We start from the raw sequence: 21,258 nt of genomic DNA, 5'->3' as shown, positions 1-21,258 counted from the left end.
TAAAGAGGAACAGGTGACACTGCTGAAGACGGACAGCTCAGTGCAGTTGGAATCGCTACATTCAGAGATTCAAAGTTTAAAGACGCAGGCGGAACTCTTAAAACTGGAAAAACAGAAACTCTTGAAAGGGAGAGAAAAAACAGAGGACATTGAGACGCTAAAGCGAGACCTGCAGGAACAGCTGTCTGCTAAATCGGAGGCTGCAGAACACTACAAGGCACAGGTTGGTCAGATAACATGACACAATTCGGTTTCAGTACTTCTATTTAATACAACTATACTGTCAAAAATTGCTTGAGATCTTTTCCTTTCTGCTCGTTACTTATTGTTTGCACTGCAGTTTCCTGTGCATACTTGGTTGGTCTGTCTGTTCGGTGTCGGATGACTAGTTTGGACTCAGAGATTCATGCTGAAATATGTTTTTATTGTCACAATACCGCAGATGGAAAAGGCAGTGAGTCATTACAATGGGAAGAAACAGCTTCTCCAGGACAGCCATGGGGAGGTGGTTGAACTCAAGCATTCCTTGGAGGTTAAAGAGCGAGAAGTAAAGGCTACTACCGTGGAAAACGAGCTGCTTAAACTGGATTTGGACAAGGCCCAAACTAATGAGAAGGCCCTTTTGAGCAGGGTGGCCAGTTTGGAGGCACAGGTTGGTATTGTTTTTTTTTTTTTTTTTAAAATGAGAAAAGAGACAATATTTCTTTTTAAAATTAGTGTAAAAAAAAACATTTATAGTTCAGTTTGATTGCACTTTTTTTGCTGCTGATCTTTATCATTTTTATCTGTTTTCCTTTTAGCTGTCTTTTGCGGACCACAACCTCCGGGAACAGAATAAAATGTATGGGAACCAGAGAAGTGCAACCGAGTTGTGTTATTTGGAGGTCCCATTTGCTGCCTCAAGTAATGACACGAGAGCACAGCTAAAGAGATCCGAGAGCTCCGACAGCCTGGACCAGAGCTCTCTGGAAGACTCTTTGAACGCTACAAGGTAATGCACCGCTCAGATACGTAAGCATGACTTCTTTTAGGGCCGTGCTCGTAACAAAGTAAAGAAGAGACGAGAAGAAATCTTACATCGGAGGCATTGTGGGAATATATTGTGCTTGCAATCTCGCACAATACTGTTTTTTTTTCTTACCGTTGCAGGAAACTGTCAGCGCCTGATGAGTCGAGCACACCGCTTGTTCGCAGTTCAGAGCGCTTGGCAGCCAAACGTCGAGGTCTACAGGAAGAGTCTCTGGAAACCCTGTATTTCACACCTTTAAACAGCAGACAGATCAACAGGTACGTCACACAGTTTCACATAATGGCCACCTTTTTAGGAGGTTTTATTGTTTACAATGAGTGAGTGAGTGAGAGTGGAGGGTGTTGTAGAGTTCCCCTAAATTAATTTTCAGTAAAGTGTATACTAACTGCAGACGTGAGTGTCTTTGAATTGCTTATATTTACTCAGCCTTCTCCAGGCTCCAGGCCTTAATCATGCACAAACTAATACTGAATTACTCAAGTTACAGACTCATTTGTCTATTTTTAAATTTATTTTTAAACGTATCCCTGGGCATTTCTCTGTAGTCTATACAGACAATTTCCAGATTTTAGTGAAACCAGAATCATTGTCTTTTCTCCATACTCTTTTATTGAGATCTTTGTTTCCTTTGTCATCGCCTAGGACCGGTACAGAGCACAACATGGAACTGGATTCAACCCGGAAAAATCCATCTTCATCTGTCAAACGACGCAGGACCACACAGGTTATTAACATCACCATGACCAAGGTGGAGGACACTCACTTGCACACTTACTGCATGTTCACAATAACACACACAGTTGAAGACGCTACATTTGAATAATCACAATGGGTTCTTCCTCACTATTTTTCAAATGCAGTCATTATGATGATGACATTGGATTATTTGTGTTTTTTGAGGGTTCAGCTGACTCTTAAATTCAACTCTTAATTTGTTATCTTTAACATTGTTGTGGTAGGTTTTAACCATCTTGCTGTAACTATAATTAAAGAGCTCTGTGTACCTTTCATGTTGTTGGGAGTACTGCTCCCAGAACACTCCAGCAGTGTAAAGATGCAGTCAAATGGTTGAACCCAAAGGTTTAAACTTGCCCTTTCAAAAACATTTCCACACTCTAGTATTACTGTAGCCTTTGAGTGATTGTTGAACTGTTATCGTAGAAAACCCCAGGCGGCGGTGAAGATGAGACTTTCTACAGTCTGTCATCGGCTCGCTCCCACCCAAACCTCTCCAGTTCCCACTCTGCTCGACCCGTGGCTTTGGAGTCGTTTGACACACCTGCCAGAATGACCGGCGCTGCCAGCGACCAGCTCATCGGTCTTCCAGGTTACAGACGCAGCACACTCCATTCACAGTGTAAGTGTGATGTATCTAAAAAAAAAAAGGGACAAAATTGTGATTAGACTTTGGATCATCAACATTTAGGGGGCCGATCTACTAATTAGTTACTAATACATGGTGATTGATCCCAGATGGGTATTACAGTTGGTGTGTATGTAACTCTTTTTTTTTTTTTTTCTTTTCTACATCTTCAGCCACTAGTACGTTCTGTGCAGGGGTAGAGAACGAGCCGGAAGGCGGATCTGATGATTGGAGGAGGATTGCAGAGCTCCAGACCAGGAACATGGCCTGCCTTCCTCATCTAAAGAGCAGCTACCCCGTAGAGTCTGATGTTAGTAGAGAGGGACACTTGCATACACACTGAACATGATGGGAATACAGTCACACATATACATTATACTTATTTTTTATGAAATCTCTTTCTCTGTTCTCCTAGACTTGCCGTGGCAGTACATTCCTTTTCACAGACGAAGAACTCCGTATGGGTGACCCATCGGACACAATCCGTCGGGCGTCCACGATGCCCGGCCAGCTGCAAGACTCTCTAGCCTCCCACCGGGTCTCCTTCATGGCGGGACACTCGGGTGCCGCTGCCAGTACTCGTTCACATCGTCTGTCCCTGATGCCGGACCAGCTGCCGTTAAAAACTGTCAGCACAAAGCGCTCTGCATCGACGTTGTCCGTACATCACGCTTCACCTGAGGTCGGTTCGCATTAGAATGCACAGGAATATTTGTTACATCTAGTGTAACCTCATGGCTGCGCTTGACTAAAGCACAGTAGATGAATGTTTTATAGCATACAATTGTACATTATTTTTCTTCAACTTTAATGTTTTCCTTAGATTTCTTTAATTTATAGTTATTGATGGTATAAATACTGTTAGTTTAGCATTTAAAATTGACTTTTTTTATAATGCTTATTGTTACTGTGTTGGTTTCTTATTTCATTGGTAGTCTGAAAGCTTACTCTTTATGTTGATATAAAGGTAATAAATGACCATGAATCTGAAATGTAACTTCCTGAAACCCTCTGTCTTTTTCTTGACTTGTCTTTCTCTTTTCTCCATCTGACAGAAAAGGGTGAAGGCCAGCTGCTTCCCACGTCCACTCACTCCCAAAAACAAGATCAGTGGACCTTCAAGCTCTCAGCTTCGCCCTGCCCTCAGTCCAGTGAGTCCAACACACGCACCCACACAAAGAATAATTTGGTCAATTGAAAACAAAGATGATGACTAATTTATTTTATTCATGTTGTCTTAATTAAACACAATTGTACATATAATGTTTTGCGTGTATAAATTTAAGTTCCACCTCTATTGTTCTCTCAGGCTGATCGGAGGGAGTCTATGATGTTCAATATTGAGAACACCCCGAAAAACGGCAACTACCTGAAGAAAGGGCTGAGCAAACTGCGCAGCTCCACCCGAAAATCCCCGGGCAAAAGTTCTAAGAAGTCGCCCGCTCGCACATCTGCGCGCAAGTGCCAGGAAAACATGCCTTCAGGAAGTGTCCGAGCAGGCAGAGGCTCCAAGTCACCCCAGATGGCCTCTAAAGGCCAGAGAGCCACCAGCAGGTCTGCAAAGTCTCCTCTGACGGCTAGTGCTCGCAAGGTAATAACTCTCACAGACAAAACCACTCTGAATTTTACAGGCCACACTTAGATAATCATTGTTGTGGAGTGGCAGGGGTGGAGAAATCTGTTTAGATGAAGTGCATATGAGGCAGCAGGTATGACGTAGAATCTCCATCAGCTCATAATCAAACAACAACAACAGCAGCAGGTAGTGGAGATGCTCTGGTACCAATGTTGTCAAACCTGTGCCATTAACTTTGCTCTTTTACTACCTCATTGGTACTTTACAGTAACAGTACCGACCCTTTTTGTCTGCACATATACAAGTGTACCTAATAAACTGTACCAAATTAATAAATGCAAAATTACCAAACGACTGGAGATGGATTATATTTGTCTGTCCCTCAGTAGCGATCTCACTCATGAAACAAAACGACATGATGGTGAAAGAGATCTTGCTTTAAATGTGTTCAGTTGTTACATCTCAGTAACTGTTTTCAGAAACACGCACCTGTCAATGAAGAGAATGTTGCTGGAAGTCTTAAAAGGTCATTAAAGTGATTTTTATTTAGTGAGTGGCGGTTTGCTTCTTTCCACTGGCTGCTTGTTCTCACGGTGTTTTCATTTATATAACAACCTACGGGGTGTCCACGTGTATCTGTCACTCAACACTAACAGCATGTGATTTACACTTCTACTTAATGTAATATCGTCTTAACATGTTTCTCTGTGAGCTTTGGTTTAATCAGATTATTATTTTTGTTTTATTCCACAGATGATGAGCAGGTTGAAGGTGTGAGGACAACTTCCCAAATTGGATTCATAATCGTCTACGGTTCTACTTGATTATACTTTTTTTTTTTTTTTTTTTTTTTTTTTCACTCCCTGATGTTTTTTTTGTTGCTGTCCTTCAGGGCTTTTTATAATCGGGGCTTTTTACAATCTTGTCTTAATCTACTTTTATTTCCTCTGTATTATATTTACATGTTTGTTAATAAAACGATTTTAAATGTCCCATTGTGTGAAAGCCTGCTAGTTGAGCCTTTACCAGTTCTTGGAGTCCATGGATGGTCCAGAGCTTCACCTCATTATTTTATACACATATCTGTCACGGCATCAACATTTTCAGACACCATTGCTTGTAACAAAGATGGATTTTGATATCTGATAGGCTACAAATACAAAATTGTATTGATCTACATGTTTAGAAGTTGAACAGTGGAGACACGGATGTTCAGTGTGTTTCCAAGAACATGACTGATTCATCCATAATTCAACAATTACAATCCGTGTAAACCTTTGTAGAATAGTGCTGTTTATTTCAGCCATGGGTGTACTCTAATCTTAATCTTTTTATAATGCATCCATGCTTTTATCGCCCGAGTTCCTGACTATTGAGCAACTCTTAGACTTCCGGTATGCGCATTAACACCTTCAGAATAAAAGGAAAATATTTTGTTTTGTAGTTCTAGCATGCATATTTCACCGTCGTACCTTGTAGAATAGGCCATGCAGTCTGATGGAACTTTTAATATTGTACAATGATTAGTTTGGTGTGTAAGTAATTTGATATCTGCTATATGCATCGAAAGTAAAGGGGGATTTTGAAGTGAAGTAACTGTCAATTCACCGTACAATGTACAATTTGGCTAACTTTGAGCGCCTAAAGGTTTTTCTACTTATAAATTGGACAACTACATTATGACAACATGAAGATAAAGTACATGCAAAACTGAGTATTTCGTTTGTGCCTTAGCAATCAGCAAGGATTCTTTGACAAAAATGCTCCCATCACACAGTATAGTTTGAGTATATATTTCATGTATATGCACACATTAGACCATGTTTGCGTGAAGAATATGCCAGGATGAGTCATGTGACGCATTCTTGTGCCGACTGCTTGTGGATTGACGTTTGTCGAGATAATGCTTTTATTTTGAAGTGGACCGGAAGTCATACTGTTATTGGCGAAACACAAAATGAGCAGGAACCGAAAGTTGGAGCTGACAACGAAGAGGAAATAACTTAAAAACCGACGGCTGGCTCATATAGCCTTACAGTTTATAGATTATTTTATTTATATTCATTATTTGCTAGTAAACGTTAATTTCTGACGTGGCCATTTATTCATAAACATGTTATCTTAAGTATAAACGTTAGCATAACCAACAACCTTTATTTTACAGTAGCGTTCGCACGTTGTATTAACGTCTTTTGGATGTAACGCACGTTAAAGTTATTGCGACACGTAGGATTTACATAAATCCATTCTACAGCTCGTGTGTTTGAGTGTATTGCTGCCGGAGAGATGGACCCGGACACTGAAGTGGAAAGGTGGGTGTTGTCGCACAGCTCTTTGGCAGCAGGAGAGGAGTTCACCTGCCATCTTTAATTCTCTGTCACTTTAAGGAGACGTTTCACAAGCAAAGTTACTTCCGTCGGTTGACGTTAGGTTTGTCACACCCACGTGCGTTCAACTGTCACGTATGGCCCAAATGTGTCACATCTTGTTCAACTACTTGGTCTTTGATTGACCTAACTTTTCATATTGTCCATATGTATTATTTTTGACATGTAGCCCAGTTGGCAATTAATAACCTATCAAACTAATTTAAAAAACTGTGTCACATACCTCACATTTGAACACCTGCTTTTCGTCCCCTCAGGATTTTTAGGCAGGAGAATTCAGAGGAAGATGAGGAGAAGGAGGAGAAGATGAAGAGGCCTCCCTCCAGCTATGGTTCAATGAAGAGTGACGATGATGTGATGGAGGAGGAGGAAAAAATGGAAGAGGCTGACAAGGTCTCCTTCTCTTTCCTGTTTCCAATGGCGCTACCTGCATCGACTGCTCATGACGGGACAGGGTACTGTGTCTCTTCGTTTAATATTTAAGCATCAACCAGGTGTTTTTGTGGTTGGCCATTGTACCACAGATAACCTGGTCTCACCAAGGGGGCTGTTGTCCCTCATCTTTTTGCCAGGTTGCAGATGATTCGCTCAGCGTCTCCAGAGACCCTCTACACCATGACCACGCAGCAGACTAGACCACCGGGAGCTGTGGTCATTGACACCAGGTGGACACACACACACACACACACACACACACACACACACACACACACACACACACACACACAAAATCAAAAACGTGACAAAGCATCATGGTGATCCTTGGAGGATATTTGCAGTGCTCTTTCTTAACTGTTCTTCCTGGTGTGTCTGTCAGGTCTTCTGATCTGGGGGATTTCTCAGAACCCGACGATGAGGAGGAGGATGCAGATGAAATTTTGATAGCTAATTCCCCTGAACCACCTGAGCCTGTTGAACCGGAAGACGAAATGCAGGATGAGAACGGCCAGCCAGGTAGACTACACCCAGAGCAGGACCTGCCCCACATATTCAAGGTTGGTGTGATGCCTAATATATAATATAATATTCTCCTTTCTTAACAGAAGTCGTTGTTTTTTGCTCTGTTCTCAGGACTTTGTTTGACCTGATGATGCATTTCAACTTAGTCGTTTCTTTGATTGTGATACATCCTAATAACACAACAATAATGTAATTGTGACATTTACTTGATATGACCCAAAAGGTGCCCCCATCAACATGTTAACGTGTGTTTTTACGCCCTTCTCTCTGTCTACAGAGCATCCAGAATGTTTTGACGGGGCTCACCAGTGACGACTTACTCAAATTTAAGGTGTCGTTTTACCAGTGGGAACCAAAGATGTCCCTGCCACAGGTGATGGAGGGAGACCTTCTTGATTTTGTGGACAGGAGCCTGGAGATGCTTGGTAAGAAAACACCGCTGTAGTACAAACAGTGTGAAGCTGTGAAGGGAACGCTTTGTGAGCTAGATTGTTTAAGAAGTAGAGTTTAGCTGTAAGACAACTGTAAACAGGAAATCTAGCAGCTGGAATAATTATTGTTTCATTAACGGTAAAATGTGTTTATAATGATAAGTACACATGGACCAATGTGCCGTTAGTGATTCCTCACTGTTTTTATTTTTGTTTTATTGTAATTCTGTTCTGCAGGCCAGGATCGTTCCCTGTTGCATACAATAAATACCCTAGAAAATATCGCCAAGAAACCAGAGGCAGAGGAACTGAGGAATAGCTGCAAGAGAGGCAAGTAAACTCTGGTTTGATCTCAACACACAGTCTAGTATTGGTTTGATGAGACTATTATAACTAGGCAGAGAGGTGGTGTTGCAGGTAGATTGTTCTTCCAGTGGGAGATCCAGATGCCAGACCACATGTCGTTTTTTTTTTGTAACTTTCCTCATTCTCTCTCTCCACCACCAGCGCTGATCCGTTATCGCCTGAAGCAGTATTTGATAGAAAAACACCAAATCATCCGCGAGGGGGTCGTTCGAGCCGGAAGGCAGAATCTCCTCGATAACATCTACGTCGAGCCCCATGTTACCACCCGTGGTTACGGAGGAGTTGACCCCTCCCACGAGTATGGGAGGAGTCCCATGAGTCCGTCAACTCTCCAGGTCCCCACTGCCGACACCTTCGTGGGCTTGAACAATCTGTTCCGACTAAAGACGGGTGACGGCAAGCCGGTGAGGACGGTGGTGACCACTGGGATTCCAGGAATCGGTCTGACCGTCTCTGTCGGGAGAGTCTCCCTGGATTGGGCGGAACTAAAGGCCAATAAAGTGAATCAAATAACAAAAGTTACGTTTTTGTTTTTTTGACTATTTTTTTGTGTCACTGACATCATTTTCCTGTCCATGTTTTTCTAAGGATCTGCAGTTTGTCATCAAACTTTCATTCCGAACCTTCTGGCTCCTGCGGAAAAAAGAGCTTGCTCTTTCACAGAAGTCGTCCGTCGTGGAACTGATACAATACCATAATCCTGAGTGCAAAGACTTGAAACACCTGGAGGAGGAAGACTGTAAATTTCTCATCATAATGGACTCATTTGATTGTTACCAAGCCTCGCTGGACTGGCAGGTATCCCATCTGCACACATACACCTGAGACCCATTCACATTTGTGACAGTAAAAGAAATCTAGAGCCTGAATTATAACTACAATTAACAATATAACGAATCTCTTAATCAATTGGCAGTTTTTGAAAATAAGCAATGGTCTACTGAGCAATCCAGGCATGTTTCAAAGTCTACTTATTTGTTCCTAATCTAACAAATCAAACACGAGTGCTCCGATTGATCGGCCACCGATAATCAGCCGTGATCGGATTGGGCGATACTACTTCCAGCGATCTGTGATCTGCCCCAAAAATCCTGACCGGCGCACCCGTACCAGAAACTGATGGATATATATATATATATGTGTCTTTCTCCACAGAATGCTCCTGTGATAAACGACAACTACACCCAAGCACATCCTGACGTCCTGATAGTAAATATCATCCGGGGTACTGTGCTTCGTGGCGCCCGCGTCTGGATCCTGGGGAGACAGGCCGCTGTCTCACAAATACCATCTCAATACATAGACGTTGTCACAGAATTACAGAGCTTTAGGTGTGTGTGTCTTAATTTACTTTTGTTATTGTATTTTCTGCTGTTTTTAGCATTGTGTTATACCATCCTGTTAATGTTTGATTATGTTCACTAATATAATTTAATAAGTTAAATTCATTTCAACTTCTCTGTTTCAGTCCAGTTGTCTTTTTGTTTTTGTCCCTCTTTCCTCCAGTGACGAGAAGGTAGATGAATTCCTGAGCATCCGCTTCTGCAATGCAGAGCTAACGAGTAATATCTTGGCACATTACAAGCGCCTCCCATCGCTCCGCATACTAGCTCGACACCCGTTAGTTTGCTGGATGGTGGCCACGGTGTTCGAGCGCTGCTACAAATACCGTGACTATGGGGTGCACCCCCCCAGGCTGACGCCCTTCCATGGCAGCATTCTGATTTTCCAGACCAATCGCAACATGGAGTACTACTACGGACTGCCGGAGAATGATCTGGTAACGAGCACTTGTCGGTGTCTTTGATTGTATAAGTTACGTCGTAGTTCCCGGTGACTATCCCATAAAATATTCTTTTTAAGTATGAAAGTAAAACGGTAAAAAAAGTTATGGTGCCGCACATTTTCTTCATCAACCTTTCATTTTATTTATTTGGTAATAGAATGCAATTAATATTTTGTAATTTACTTTTTACGAGCGGACTAATAGTTAAAATTTGAATTAGCGGGATTCCACATCATGGACACTTGTACCATCTCATGCAGTCTGATGCAATTGACCTAAAATAAATATATTTATGAAGCTTATCATTTTCAGACTGTATTATAACTTCTGCCTCAACAATTACGCCAAGCTTTGAACACCTGATGATATAGTATCAACAAAATCAAAAATGGAGCTTGAAAGACTGAATTGTTCAAAAATAACAAAAGAGTAATTTGTCAAGAAGCAAATTTAACGTCATACTTCGTCATTTCGATGTTCTCTCTGCACTCAGAAATGGGGCACTGATGAAAACAACCAGCTCAATAAGATCGGCAAGATGGCCTTAAAGATGCTGGAGAGGAACACCGGCGTGTTCTTTGAAGAGGATGTGAAGGAGTTCGGTATGAAGGTGACGGATGTGACGGTGTTCTCCGGCCTCTGCACTGAGCTCCCCAGTGCAGCCTCAGACAGGAAGAGGACGTACTGCTTCCTGCACTTCAGCTTTCAGGTAAAACTCTTTCCATCTCACGGTACTCAAGTCTCAATATTCTGTTATACCTTTCTTTTTACGCTGCAGATAATAACAGATAATGTAACAATTAAAACAGGGACTCAAGATAAGAACTTAAAGAAAAGAAGAAAATGTTTAAAAACATTAGAAAAATCATGCTGCTGCCGCTCGAAATCCACCTACTAGACACCGGCCCTTCGGCCACCAGGACACCCCTAAAGATTCACCCTAAAAGTCTCCCCCCGTCTTCTCTCCTCCAGGAGTTCATTGCCGCTCTGTACGTCTTCACAATGTTTCGCTCAGAGTGCAAGAACGTTCTGGACACGGCGTTGTTGCACAAGCCCAAGCTCTTCGCATCCAAGGACCAGACCAAATCCGCAGTGGGCCTGGTCCAGTGTGCCTTGGCGCGGACCCTCGCCTCCCCGCCGGGACACTACGACATGTTCCTGCGCTTCCTGTGCGGCATGCTCAATCCGGACTGTCACGACAGTCTAATGCGGGGGTGTCTCTACAGCCACCGCGCGCCGAAGGTGGCCGGACTGGATGATGTGCAGCGGCTGCTTGAACAAACAATACTGACTGCTGAAGAAAACCGCGTGGAGAACTTAAAGGAGTGCCTTAGAGAAATGATCCAGAAGGATGAGTGAGTCGGGGTTAGATCGCATCGTGATAATCAGAGTCACTTTAAGGATATGATGGAGGAAAGAAGGGCACCGTTACAGCTCCGTTATTTAAACCTTGAATCCATAAGTGATTAAAGCGTGACGCTCAAAACACTCAACGGTGACGTGTTCCAGTCTGTGTCATTTAAGCTTTGATAACGATAGACCTTGGCTTTCTGTGTCGGTAATGTTCCTGCTGCACCAGACACATTCAACTGTTTTTCTATGCATTCTAGTACAGCGGAGCTTATGCAATACTTAATTATGTCACTTATGTCTTACAATGAGCACTAATCAAAAGGCATTCTGGATTTTAATTTATCCAGCTGTGAATGTTTTATTCAGATACGTTGGTCTGGGTTCTCGTCCACCAAACAGATCGGAGAGACAAAAGAAGACGTGTGCTGTTTAGAGAGTTGTTGAAATGTAAACTGAGCAGAAGATGTGATGACACTTGGAAGACGTGTGACTTTGTTGATTCAGAGTAACCCTCATACTACATTGTGATATGAAACCAATGTGCCTGATCTGTTCATATCCAACATTTAACCATTAGTGCCAACACACCACTATTATTTAGATTGACGGAGGCCACACAGAGGCCCCTCAGATTTCACATTTTGTCACTGAGAGGTGTGTATGTGAGTTTTAAAATGTGCCTCTCTTCCTTGCAGTGGGTCTGGTTTTGCAGGGGAATCAGACCCGATGACGAGCATTAAGAATAACTTTATAGAAATAGCCAATATTCTCGCTGATGGTCTTTGTTTACTTATGAAGGTCATGGAGAGGCATCAGTACTAATCTGAGACAGTTTGAAAACCACTCTAAAGTTCCTTGTAGTAACTTTAAATAGGTTCAGCTTTAAATCACAGTGTGTGTGCACGTGTCTGCTTATGTGTCCATATATGCTTTTTGTACTCGCTGAATTTTTTAATTGATCATTCTCTCTACCTTATCTGCGTCAATACAAAAGATGTGGTGGTTCTGAATCTTTTTGCATTTGTGTGTATTTGTTTTATAACACCTGACACAGAGGTAACTAGAGCAATGCACTCAGTAGTAGTAATACTCTGTAGTGTTTGATTGATGAATACGAATGCTGTAAAGCGTCGATAAAAAACAGACTTCATCCAAACTCAAAAACAAGCGGCGAGGTAACGTTATACAAGCATAGTGCTCAAAGTTGTATACTTAATAATACACTTCATACAATCGTGCTAAAACACAAAGGTAAACTCATCAAGCTGGCTGCTCAGCAGTGTGTGTGTGTGTGTGTGTGTGTGTGTGTGTGTGTGTACACAAGTTGTTGGCGCTTGGCATTATTATTATTAAGCATGTATAAACCAAAATATGGAGAGAAGTGGGTGAGAATGTGTTTTTTATTGGATGAATGATAACGATGAACCTACATTACATTACTTACAAAATTGGTTTTACAGGGAAGAAAAGCACATCAGTCAGTTATTTGAAAGAGGATGCAAAAATCAGTAGCCCAAAATATTCAATGAAAGTAATGGTGTAAATGACCCTTGTAGTTTCCAGATCCCCATCTAGTCTTTATTTAGAACCTGCAGGATATAAAGGAGACAGAACACTCTGCTTTTAACCTGGAACACACAAACAGTTTTCACACATTGGTCCCCAGTGGTGACCTATTTATGGCAAGGCCTTTCATTTAAACCTAAAATTTAAAAAATACACGAATTTGATAAACAATTTCATGCCAGAGAGGGTGTTAAACAAGTTTCCCATGGCAGATAAAAGGTAGCTCCTCATGGCAGTCGCTGTCCAGCAATCTGAATTCATCTTCTATCAGGATGATCTTTCCGCAGTGGTTGTCCAAAGCTGCTGTTCCACTTAAAATCCACTTCCAGGGGACGCTGACGCTGCCAAAGATGGACCGCTCCACACCACTTTTTCCAAGCCCGTCTGATTTTGCAGGACAGAGTTCACTGCGCTCTGCACTGTGCAGTTGGTGATTTGAACCAGGCAGGAGTTGTTACTGCAGCAGTGCTCCAGGGCACCAATCCAGCTTCCTCGTAAAACTGGAAACCTGCATCTTCATGCAAAAAAAAAAACAACCACACCCATGCAGGACCTGAAAAACCCACATGACAAATAAATGTATCTTTGCAGGCTGGATTCTCTACTGTAGTCTGATGTTAATGACCTCATATGTAATCTACCGGCATTGAGCATTGGTGTATCGCATCATTTAATGTTTAAACTAAATGAGAATAAAGATGTATCGCTGATAGTATAACCAACAAAAGCTGCACTCCTGTAAGTGGCCATCAGATGGCAGCAATAGCCTTTATTTTGCAGTGTCTCTCCATGAACCTAGTGTAAAACAGCTCACAGTGAGATAGTTCATAGTATCTACATCTGATTTGGATATTATGAAATAACAAAACAACTGTTGTCAGGTTTACTATCCCGACACTTTCCATGAAAACATCTTTCAACACATTGAATATAGTTATCACATTTTACTTTTACATAATTAATTGTAATCTTTTTAAATTGTTACCCAATATTTAACTGGCTCATTCAACTGTTATTCAGTCACTTTAAATACATTTTCTTCATTCCCACAGTAATGTAGTGCTAACTGAGAGAAACATGCTGGCTCATTATGTTTATATGGGCACTAGTCCACACAGCAGATAGACACACACCACCTCTCTCACATATCCTCTCACATACATGCACCCCTTTACATGTCCATATAACTCTGGTGAATGTCTCTGGTAGTTTCAGGTGCCCAGTGTTGTGTTTGAGGAAGATAAAGAACCCGTTAATAGGACGTAAGTGAATATCTTACCTTTTAGTAACAGTTAAACCAAGTTCTTAGATAAAAGAACGGTTTAAGAGGAGATTTAAAGCCACCATGTGTTTGAAAAGTTCTGACTCTGGCACCCTCCTATGGTGGTATAAAACTAAAACCACTGTGGCAAATGTATGGTCTTTACTGGCCTCTCCTCATAAACCACGAAATAAAGTTAATGTTTTAATCCTGAAATTGAAAAATCAACAAAAAAAAATGAAGAATCACAAGAAACAGAGCTGCAGCACTTAGACAACAGGTTTGACACATCTGTTTAGTGGATTATGTATATTGCTAAATGTTAATAAAAACAAGTAAAAAAAAAATACTAACATCTTCAAAACAAATCCACTGTAGTTGTGTTTTTAAAAGTAGAGCTGTGTGCTAGCAAAAGAGCCCAGCTTCATCTTCAACTGTTCAGCTTACTTGCCACATGAGGACATTGCTCTTGTGAATATTGTTTAGAAAACCTTTAAAGAAATTAAAGGAAGCGATTTATAACAACAAATATCAACATGGATGTAAATAAAACAGGGTCGTTGATTTTTCTCAGACCAACATGGACATGATTTCAGTTGTTTTTTTGCCCACATACGAAGAATAGATTTATTTCATTTGGCTCCCTTGTAGACTGAGACTATTATTTAAAAAATTACTGAAAAAAAATACTGAAACATACATTATTATTTTATTCACATTAAAAATGATAAAGTTGTATTCTGGTAATGGCCCCCAGATATTCACTGTATCACTGAGCTCTGGACGATCTTGAAACATGACAGGGATTGTCCATCTGTGTGTGTGTGTGTGTGTGTGTTTGTATTCCCTCTCTTCACATTCTGTCGTTATACAACATAATTATCAATAGATGGCTCAGTCACATGGCTTTAGACTGTTTGTGCCTGCTTCATGCAGGTGGTGTTAATGTCATGGCAGCAGCATGAACGGTGAATGCTGCGATGCTGATTTGATGCTTGACTTCGTCCCAGGCCTTCTCCGGATCAGCTGAGTTCTTGATGTCAAACAATGCATCATAGATTCCAGGGAAAGACACCCCTGCATATTTATTATGGCTGCTGGGAGCAAAAATCACATGCCTGAAACAGAGAAGAGGGGGCGTGGCCACGTTAAGGAATGTACTGGAGGTATTACAGATTCTATATTTTGGTGTTTTAAAAAAAAGCTCAAAAGTGTTAGTGGTAAGGCACTACACGTGTATTAGGCATGATTATGAACTATTTAAATTGTTTTATATTAAATCTGCAAACAGGCTTACATGAAGCGCCAACAGTATCAGTTTCAGTTATGCAGGATGGTTCTTATCGATTCAATCCAGTCTAGATCAGAACCTTACAAATCTGCTTTGATGGGTCTGCAGCCAATGTCAAGCCAAGAATTTCAATCATAGAGTCAAATTTAAGTCACCTGATTGGGCCAAATAAAGACACTGCAGCTAGTAATTACTACTTAAGATATAATTGCAAATATTTATAAATAGAGTGAGAGTAATCTGTAGCAAAGAAACCAGGTCAATGAAAAGTAGGGAAACCCAAATCTAAAGGGTTTAGACATGTGTGTCAGAAGAAGACAACAGAAGGAATTGAGAGCCTATGCTTTTTTATTGTGGAGTATGTATCATAGGTTGATTAAAGGAATGTAAGCTTGGCTTTAATTCAGGAGAAAATGTGAACTTGGGAAGAGTAATGCTGCAAAGCACAGATACACATCATGGGACATGCAGTTTGAAAGATAATGCTATATACCCTGTGTGGCTTTATCTACCTCTCTCATATGATAAACAAGTCGTTCCCACAGTCTGCTTTGAGTCAGCTGCAAAAACTAGGTCTGCTGATAAAAAAGAGCTCAACTATGCTTAAATTAAAAGTGGGTGAGAGAGTGGGAGTGCTTTTATAACCCTGTGGTTCTGAGAATGTGCTACCTTCAACTAGTGGACATGGGTCACTCACGGAGGTGTTGTAAATACTTTGCAGTAAAACTTTGCGTCCAGCACAAAGATAGCGGGATACTTTGTCTCCCGAGACTTCCCAAATTTCCTTTTCGTTTTTTGTAGAGGTTCATCTGGTTCTTTGTCAGTTGAATCAGTTCTCACATTTGTTTGATGTTGATGGGATAGTTGAACCTTTCACCCCGCAGTCAAACAACTTAATTTGCGTCGTCCTTGTCTCTTGCCTGTGCACACGTGAGTAAACGTGCAACGGTCTGGTTATGACTGTAATATCAATATTTAAATATCATGAATGCAACAAATATTTAAAAATGTAATTTTTTTGACATAGAACATTTAAAGACATGCAAGCAATTTTAGGAATTACCTGTACTGCCCATTCAAAGTAAAATGCAGAGCACAATGCCATTTAGTGGTCATAGTACTCAAGTTGTGTGTGTGTGTGTGTGTGTGTGTGTGTGTGTGTGTGTGTGTGTGTGCGTGTGTGTGTGAGACTAACCTGTAGAAGGGTCTGCCAGGTAAGCCCAGGGGGTCAATGAAGGCTCTCTCCAGATACATGAGCTGATCATTCATGACACGTACCTGCAGAGGACTGATGCGCACATTCACAGAAAAATGCCGGTCACACACTTGGCTAGACTGAATTTAGTGGCCACTTTTTTTTTTACCACCTCCCCTCATATTTAAATATGAAGGACAAACATTTTTTTCATATTTCAGCATTTGTTTGGACACCTAAAACATATGAAATGTTATTGTTACACTCGTACTCTGCTCTGTTGAGAGTCTGCAGGCGCTCATGGAAGTCCCTGGCTGCAACGCTGAAGTTTTCCGCAGCCGAAAACAAGGAATCTGAAAATATAGGAAAACAATTATTGAATTATTATTGTTAAAAGTCAGCGGGTTGTCTTTATCATTCAAACATTTCAACTTCAGTTAAACTTGATATATAATTACCATAGTCCGAGCACACAGTGACCAAAATCAACTCACCAAACGACACCTCGTACATCTTCATCTCCTCTGGGTGCGTCTGTGCCAGCTGTGCGATGCTCTGTGCGTACTTCACCAGTGAGTCTGCATACTGGTTGACGTCGAGAGGGAGCAGCTGGGAATCGGCCAATTGGAAGACAAGCCCACCTCTCACCTGGGCCACCGCCCGAAGCCTCTTGAAGGTGGGGTCGTAAAACTTCTCCACTATCTCAAAGGTTTCATACACACTGTGATAGACTGGATAGCTGCTGTACCGCTCTGTTTTCTAAATGCACAGAGGACATTTCAATGCGTTACACTGACAACACAGAGGCTTACAGTAACCTTTACTATAGAGATATACTCAATCTCCTTGTGCTCTAACTTTAACTCAACATTTAAATTACACAGAAATCACTTTAATTATAGTATTCTAAGTTTCACAAGTATCATAAACATTAAAACTGATAAAATGCACCGCGTTGTATGCTCACAATACGAACAGACACACTAAGATATTATTTAGCATACACAGCAATATAGTATAACAATGATCATTCTGTGAGTGCAGCGTGTCTGACCTTGTTCTTGGTGTATCTGGCTCTGGCTGCAGCAATTCCCAGACGGATGAAATAGGCCTCAAAATCACTGCCCGACCCGAGTTTACTGATCCTACAGCACACCAGAGTGGAGGACAGACTGATTTTGTGATTTGTTTCATTCATTTCTGCATCATTTGACTGATTGGCTAACAAACGTTACATTCAAAACTTGTTTTAAACACAATGCCACACAGAGACACGAGATAGTGGAGTTAATGCTTTTCAATAGTCTCTTTACATCATTGCATAGTTGCATCAAAACTGCAATATTTCTCAAACAGTTGCATTGAAGAATTAGTAATCATCTTATTGTCTTGTCTTCTACTAACTTCTGATTGCAGCGTTGTTCTCGTGGCTGCTGAATTTTAGTTTTCCTTGACCTGTTTTGTCTTTTATTGTTGGTTCTGTTGTTAGTTTGTGTACACCCTGGCTCTGACTTTGTACCTGGGTGCATCACGGTCATCTGTCCAGTTGTCCCTCTTGTGCCAACTCTCATACAGAGAAACTCCCTCCTCTCCTTCTTCTGGACTGGCTATCTACACGCAAACAGAGAAAGAAAGGGAAAGAGGCAAGACAGAGAGAAAGACAGGGAGGAAAAGACAGGAATACAGCTTAAGATTGAGAGTAAAAGAACAAATTAATTTGCTCAAATCAATTTCAAATTGCACCATTATTTTTGTGTGTATATGTCTGCTCACCTGCTTAGTGAGGTCGTACACCAAAGTGTGTAGCGATGGAGTGCAGTCAACCCTCAGCGTGTACATGCCTGGAATTCAAATAGATATACATCCACACAGTCGTGTTACATCCAAACTAACTATTTATTGAGAATATTGAGCTCTGCACTCATACGCACTCACCCTCAATGGCAGAGTCGGCGTTGACGTAGGCCACAGCTCTCTCCTGCAGCAGCTTGGCGTTATCCTGTAGAGAAGGGTGTGGTCAGTGTGTGTGTGTGTGCATGTGTTGTGAGGGTGTATGGGTCGGTTTATGTGTACCTCTGCCCATTCTGTAGATCCCTGCAGTCCAAACTCCTCTGCATCCCAGCTGGCAAATATCAAAGTCCTCCTAGGCCTCCAGCCTACATAGATACATACATACATACACACACACACACACACACACACACACACACACACACACACACACACCTCCTTGATTTAGTGGCATTGTAAGGACACCAGACCAGCGCATGCATGCTGGTACCTGTACACCCCTTGCAGAAAAATAAATCTGACAATGTCCTGGAGTGGACACAAACAGAGATGAGACTACACACACACACTAACTGAGTACTGAGTCACTATTGACACCATTATTCACAATCAACACCTGTAGAGACGTACCTTTACTAAGCAGCAAGCCAAAGCTCCTGACTGCTTCGTGGACCACGGCAGCACCAGACATGGGATCAATCCCTCCAAACACCCAGGCATCCCGGTGCCCTCCCAGAATTACATACCTGTCTACACACACACACACACACACACACACACAGAGACAACAGCACACATTATGAGAATTACCATCCAAACTTTACACCGTTAGTCTTTAAATCTGTATTGAACACACGATTAGTTCTTTCTTTCAAATAGACTGATACATTGTATTTCTTGCGAGTTTTGTTCAAAGCTGCAGCGTATAAAATACATTGAGCCACGCAAGTTTTGCTTTTCTGAATGTTTCTTTAAAAAAAAAGAAATTGCAACATTTTCTGACCAAAGGCCTTTAAATGAGCTCATCACCCTTTTATATCCTTTTATTATGATTATCTCAGTATTAGTGTCCAGACTGTCATTATTAGTGTTACACACATGTGTTGGTTATGTGTCCATTGTTGCTGAAAGCTTTAATGAAGGATTAGAGCCGGTTGGATTGTGGTACTGTATACCTGGCTCCAGAGCTCCTCTAATCCTGCCAATGACGTTGTAGATCCGGGTTATCTGGTTGTTAGTGTGGATGTTCATACGCACCTTCCTGAGACAGACAGGTTAAGGAAGAGGGGATTCACACAGGAGAGAAAAAGATACAGTGACAAACAAAGAGACAACAGAGGAACTGATCAATAGAGTTCCCTTTGACAGGAAATGACTAACGTGAACAGAATTTGAAAACATTCACAAAAGAATGGCATTTTTCTATTTGATTTTACAATGTATATCAGCCTGTTCATTGTGTTCATCTCAAGCAATGACAGACACAGATTGACAAAGTAGAATAGAGAAGAGGAAGGCAGAGAATGGTTCTTTAGGAAGTGTTTGGTGCTCAAAATTCACTTCTACAGGAAAATAATTAAGGCAAAGTAAGAAAATAACAGTTTATTATATTTGTTGATTTGGGGATTGTTCCTTCAGAAATCCACAAAACGTTCACCACAGTTCTAATGTACAAAAAGACACAGGCGATGTTCTATATCCTTAATTTGTGCAGCTTGTTTGTGTTTGGATGTGCTCAGTATGTTTCTCACACACAGGAAGTACAAGTGCCTCCATTGTATGCCAGTTGGCTACTTGCCACTGGGTCATTAAAGCTGAGAAAGAGACAAAGAGCAACAAAAGTGGAGAGACATTTTAAACAGACAGCAGTGAAGCAGGAGAGGAGAGACCATCAACTGGTGTGGAGAGTTTTACTGTGAAAACAGTAGTTTAAAACGAGGTGAAGTGGACACAAGTAATCATTGTTTAACTGGACATAAAAGCTGAATGTAGACACTTACTGGCTCTTGAAGTCATCCGTAAAGCCTGGACCAATCCTGTAGGAGACATCAAGAGTTCCTTTCCAGTTGTTGGGTGGAATCTGTCCTCCCATGTTCCTGAAAAAAATACAAATCAACAGCCCAATTTATTTAAGGACCCCTATTAAAATGGTAGTTTCTTGCACTGAATTCGAGATTCAAATCAAGATGTTTTCAAGGCCCGATGTAGTCCAGACTGAAATAACTCAACAATTATTGGTTAGATTGCCACCAATACATTCATGTCCCCCACCGATTGAATTGTAATAGCTTTTCATCCAGCACCACCATCAGGTCAGTTTTCACCTTCAAAGCTTGTGACATTATTTACCAAATGTTAGCATGCTAACAGGCTAAACTATGGTGAACGCTACCCGATCATCTGCATCCTATCATAGTCATCGTGTGCACGTTAGCATGTTGAAGTCAGCTTCACAGAGCCGCTAGCGTAGCTGTAGGCTTTGTCCAAATAGCACTGCTCTGAATGATTGAATGATTGAATTTTGGAAAAGTGTCGAGAAGAAAAGAGAAATATCTTTACTTCAGCAGGTGAAATGCATCATGGTAGCCAATTGGATGTACAGGAATCTTGGGAAGACCCACTCCGTCCTCAAGGCTCAATCTGTAGGTATATTCTGAAAGAGAGCAGACAATACTATGTTAAATAAACTCACACACATGTTAACACTCATACAGGCTCACATGTATAAGCACGCAGAGATACACACCCTTAGCGGGGTACCCGGGTGTGAGTGGGTCTCCTGCTCCATTCAGGTTGAGAACATTTCCTCTCTGAGCTCCTCCGCCGGGTAGGTTCCAGCCATCAGGGTAGGACTACACACACACACACACACACACACACACACACACACACACACACACAC

General features: G+C 41.4%; 3 protein-coding genes across 4 annotated transcripts in view; 2 read left to right on the top strand and 1 right to left on the bottom strand.

Annotated features, from left to right (window-relative positions):
* Nucleotides 1-4,924, top strand: part of LOC116390657 (nuclear mitotic apparatus protein 1) — a 10,100-nt gene extending 5,176 nt beyond the window's left edge. The window contains 11 exon segments of the mRNA XM_031860543.1: nucleotides 1-223; nucleotides 443-652; nucleotides 801-991; nucleotides 1,150-1,287; nucleotides 1,673-1,778; nucleotides 2,192-2,387; nucleotides 2,567-2,703; nucleotides 2,809-3,075; nucleotides 3,449-3,544; nucleotides 3,703-3,984; nucleotides 4,723-4,924. The exon segment at nucleotides 1-223 is cut by the window's left edge and continues 4 nt beyond it. Coding sequence (XP_031716403.1) covers nucleotides 1-223; nucleotides 443-652; nucleotides 801-991; nucleotides 1,150-1,287; nucleotides 1,673-1,778; nucleotides 2,192-2,387; nucleotides 2,567-2,703; nucleotides 2,809-3,075; nucleotides 3,449-3,544; nucleotides 3,703-3,984; nucleotides 4,723-4,746 — 1,870 coding nt within the window. The 3' untranslated portion in view covers nucleotides 4,747-4,924.
* A 997-nt stretch (nucleotides 4,925-5,921) lies between these two features.
* nlrc3l (NLR family, CARD domain containing 3-like) lies at nucleotides 5,922-13,271 on the top strand. Its single transcript, XM_031860516.1, has 12 exons — nucleotides 5,922-6,281; nucleotides 6,614-6,811; nucleotides 6,929-7,021; nucleotides 7,174-7,351; nucleotides 7,594-7,741; nucleotides 7,985-8,077; nucleotides 8,255-8,613; nucleotides 8,702-8,911; nucleotides 9,269-9,444; nucleotides 9,620-9,893; nucleotides 10,393-10,608; nucleotides 10,872-13,271. Exons 1-12 carry the CDS (start codon nucleotides 6,256-6,258, stop codon nucleotides 11,256-11,258), a joined length of 2,358 nt encoding a protein of 785 aa, XP_031716376.1. The 5' UTR covers nucleotides 5,922-6,255; the 3' UTR covers nucleotides 11,259-13,271.
* A 446-nt stretch (nucleotides 13,272-13,717) lies between these two features.
* The window catches only part of naalad2 (N-acetylated alpha-linked acidic dipeptidase 2), an 11,943-nt gene continuing 4,402 nt past the window's right edge, over nucleotides 13,718-21,258 (bottom strand). The window contains exons 7-21 of one of the 2 annotated variants that reach the window (XM_031860487.1): nucleotides 21,103-21,208; nucleotides 20,916-21,009; nucleotides 20,357-20,452; nucleotides 19,532-19,617; nucleotides 18,987-19,106; nucleotides 18,639-18,721; nucleotides 18,501-18,564; nucleotides 18,339-18,406; nucleotides 18,085-18,176; nucleotides 17,620-17,710; nucleotides 17,060-17,324; nucleotides 16,837-16,918; nucleotides 16,566-16,658; nucleotides 16,211-16,290; nucleotides 15,106-15,197 (exon numbers count right to left, since the gene is read on the bottom strand). In XM_031860487.1, coding sequence (XP_031716347.1) covers nucleotides 15,190-15,197; nucleotides 16,211-16,290; nucleotides 16,566-16,658; nucleotides 16,837-16,918; nucleotides 17,060-17,324; nucleotides 17,620-17,710; nucleotides 18,085-18,176; nucleotides 18,339-18,406; nucleotides 18,501-18,564; nucleotides 18,639-18,721; nucleotides 18,987-19,106; nucleotides 19,532-19,617; nucleotides 20,357-20,452; nucleotides 20,916-21,009; nucleotides 21,103-21,208 — 1,428 coding nt within the window. In that variant the 3' untranslated portion in view covers nucleotides 15,106-15,189. Of the gene's footprint in view, nucleotides 15,198-16,210; nucleotides 16,291-16,565; nucleotides 16,659-16,836; nucleotides 16,919-17,059; nucleotides 17,325-17,619; nucleotides 17,711-18,084; nucleotides 18,177-18,338; nucleotides 18,407-18,500; nucleotides 18,565-18,638; nucleotides 18,722-18,986; nucleotides 19,107-19,531; nucleotides 19,618-20,356; nucleotides 20,453-20,915; nucleotides 21,010-21,102; nucleotides 21,209-21,258 lie in introns of both variants that reach the window. The other variant, XM_031860486.1, reaches the window with a different exon arrangement.

This window comes from Anarrhichthys ocellatus, unplaced genomic scaffold (assembly GCF_004355925.1).
Source record: "Anarrhichthys ocellatus isolate YVR2014 unplaced genomic scaffold, GSC_Weel_1.0 scaffold24, whole genome shotgun sequence".
NCBI classification, from domain to species: Eukaryota; Metazoa; Chordata; class Actinopteri; order Perciformes; family Anarhichadidae; genus Anarrhichthys; species Anarrhichthys ocellatus.
This window is presented reverse-complemented; position numbering and strand designations above follow the sequence as displayed.

Bases quoted from the DNA above. Each gene is read 5' to 3' on its own strand.
- nlrc3l (XM_031860516.1), top strand. From the start codon at position 6,256: ATGGACCCGGACACTGAAGTGGAAAG. The intron at 6,282-6,613 runs GTGGGTGTTGTC...TCGTCCCCTCAG, and splicing joins CCGGACACTGAAGTGGAAAG to GATTTTTAGGCAGGAGAATT. The intron at 7,742-7,984 runs GTAAGAAAACAC...TCTGTTCTGCAG, and splicing joins CAGGAGCCTGGAGATGCTTG to GCCAGGATCGTTCCCTGTTG.